Here is a 2,181-nt window from a genome sequence, read left to right on the forward strand (position 1 = left end):
ACCACAACTGCGGACAGCACCTCACGCAAGACATGCAGTTGCTAGGCGCGGGCAACAGTTCCTGAAAGCGCAGACAAAACTGATGCAGAGCTACCAGCCGTAGCAGTGGCAGTGCTGCCGGAGCCAGCCCCATACAAAAAACCAGAAACAACACCTAGTGCCGTGACAAAGTTCGTCCCAGCATTAGAATCAAAGTCATGGTTTGCGGGAATGCCAAAATCTCCCCAAAACCACTCCCCGTCATTCCACCCTCCCATGACACCAATCGAAACGTCTTGCAACAAAGAGCAATTGTAAAGGTTTGCGAAGCGATCCTTTAAAGGACCACTATCCAACCAATGGGATTTCCAAAAAGATATAAAGTGTCCATCTCCAACATGAAAAAGGAAATTATTAGTAAAAGAATTCTCCGGTAGATCGTTCCCTAAAGAGATAATATTCGCCCACCACACCGATGTCTTCCTTCCCTTCTTAACTCTTGAATTATGGCCACACAAACTAAGATTCACATCCTCATATCGAGCTTTAAGCATTCTATACCATAAATCTTTAGAATCTCCATACATCCTCCAATGCCACTTCAAAAGAAGTGCTTTATTAAATTGATCCAACCTTCTAAAGCCAAGACCGCCTTTTTCCATCGGAAGTCACAAAGAGTTCCATTTAACCCAATGCAATTTCCTTTTCTCTTCAACCCCTCCCCATAAAAAGTTACTTTGCATTCTATTTAACTCCGCTATCACTTTCTTTGGAGCTTTGTAGAAAGAAAGGGTGAATATTGCCAAGCTACTTAAAATCGATTTTATTAGAGTGACCCTTCCTCCGAAACTAAGCCACCTCCCTTTCCAAGAACTCAATTTCCTCCTAACATTGTCCAAAAGGGGATTCCAAGAAGAAATTCTTCTAGGATTTGAACCAATAAGGATATCGAGAAATTTGAACTCCCTTTCCTCCGGCCTAAAACTGAGGAAATTAGTAGCAACTCCCATAAAGTGCGGAGTAATATTGACCCCGATCAATTTGCTCTGATGGTGATGATATAAATTATTGATTATCAAATTAATTTTGTAATATTTTAAGTTTAACCTTTTTATAAATTTATTTAAATGTTGATTTTTGGCTGATAATATATATTGAAAACATCAATTTTTCTCGTAGATTTTTTTTTTAATAAAAGAGAGAGGCAAGTCCCATAGCATATGCATCTGATAAATGACTAATATGACTAGGAGAAAAATCGAAAAAATACATACACCAAATTTTGCTAAGGCGGCACCACAATAATTGACTTCCCTATACGAATGTGCCATAATCACCTCCCAATGAAGATTTAATAATAGACGAATATTGTTCACTAAGGATTGTCCAACAATACTAGTAGAGGCTCCATTTTTGATGGCGTTCACAACCGCCATATAATCATCATTCAATTCCACTCCATCCAAACCTAACCTCAAAGCATAATTCAACCCTTTCAAAACATCCCATCATTCAGCAACAAAAACACTCTATGCTCCTATAGATTTGGAGAAACCACCAATCAATTGACCATTCTGATCTCTTATACCTCCTCCGTACCCAACTTTATTATTATCTTTACAAACCCCATCCATATTTAATTTAAACGTTCCCTCCATCGGAGGCTTCCAACCTATTCACACAAGATTCCATGTTGGATACTTGTTCATCGTAATCTTTTTATACAATTTGGAAATCTTAGCTTCAACCATATTTTTCTTATTTGCAAAATAGTCATTCACATCAAACTTCTTTGGAGGTGTCTCGATCTTTTGATGCTCGTACTTTTTAAGCAAAAAGTGTACAATGGCCGATTCTTGTGGCCAAGTAATCGGTCTAGCATTACCATCATCACCATCATACACAACTAAGCAAACTTCAACTCCAAACTTTCTAGAAAAATCCGAAATTTTTTTATTAATCCATTTTGTCTCCAAATAAAAGCTAATTTTCAATCCTTTTGATTTTGGATGAATTTGATAGTTATTTTGGCACAACCCATTTCTACAAATATAAATATAATGATTGTCAATGTAAATATACTTTTCACTTTTGTCATTGAACTTAATTTTTTTTAATTATACAACATTTACAAAAGTTAAATAATAAAAAGTTATGATATACAAGTTTTTAATAACATCAAGAGTAATAAATAATCAGTTA

The 2,181-nt window shown here is 36.2% G+C and overlaps 1 protein-coding gene across 1 annotated transcript; it reads right to left on the reverse strand.

Moving 5' to 3' along the window:
• Positions 1-647: 647 nt before the first annotated feature.
• Positions 648-1,613, reverse strand: LOC131597572 (uncharacterized). Its single transcript, XM_058870263.1, has 3 exons — positions 1,568-1,613; positions 1,254-1,471; positions 648-1,025 (listed from the first exon to the last, which is right to left on the reverse strand). The coding sequence occupies exons 1-3, from the start codon at positions 1,611-1,613 to the stop codon at positions 648-650; spliced, it is 642 nt and encodes a 213-aa protein (XP_058726246.1).
• Positions 1,614-2,181: the final 568 nt, after the last annotated feature.

The sequence above is a fragment of the Vicia villosa genome, linkage group LG4 (genome assembly GCF_029867415.1).
Source record: "Vicia villosa cultivar HV-30 ecotype Madison, WI linkage group LG4, Vvil1.0, whole genome shotgun sequence".
NCBI classification, from domain to species: Eukaryota; Viridiplantae; Streptophyta; class Magnoliopsida; order Fabales; family Fabaceae; genus Vicia; species Vicia villosa.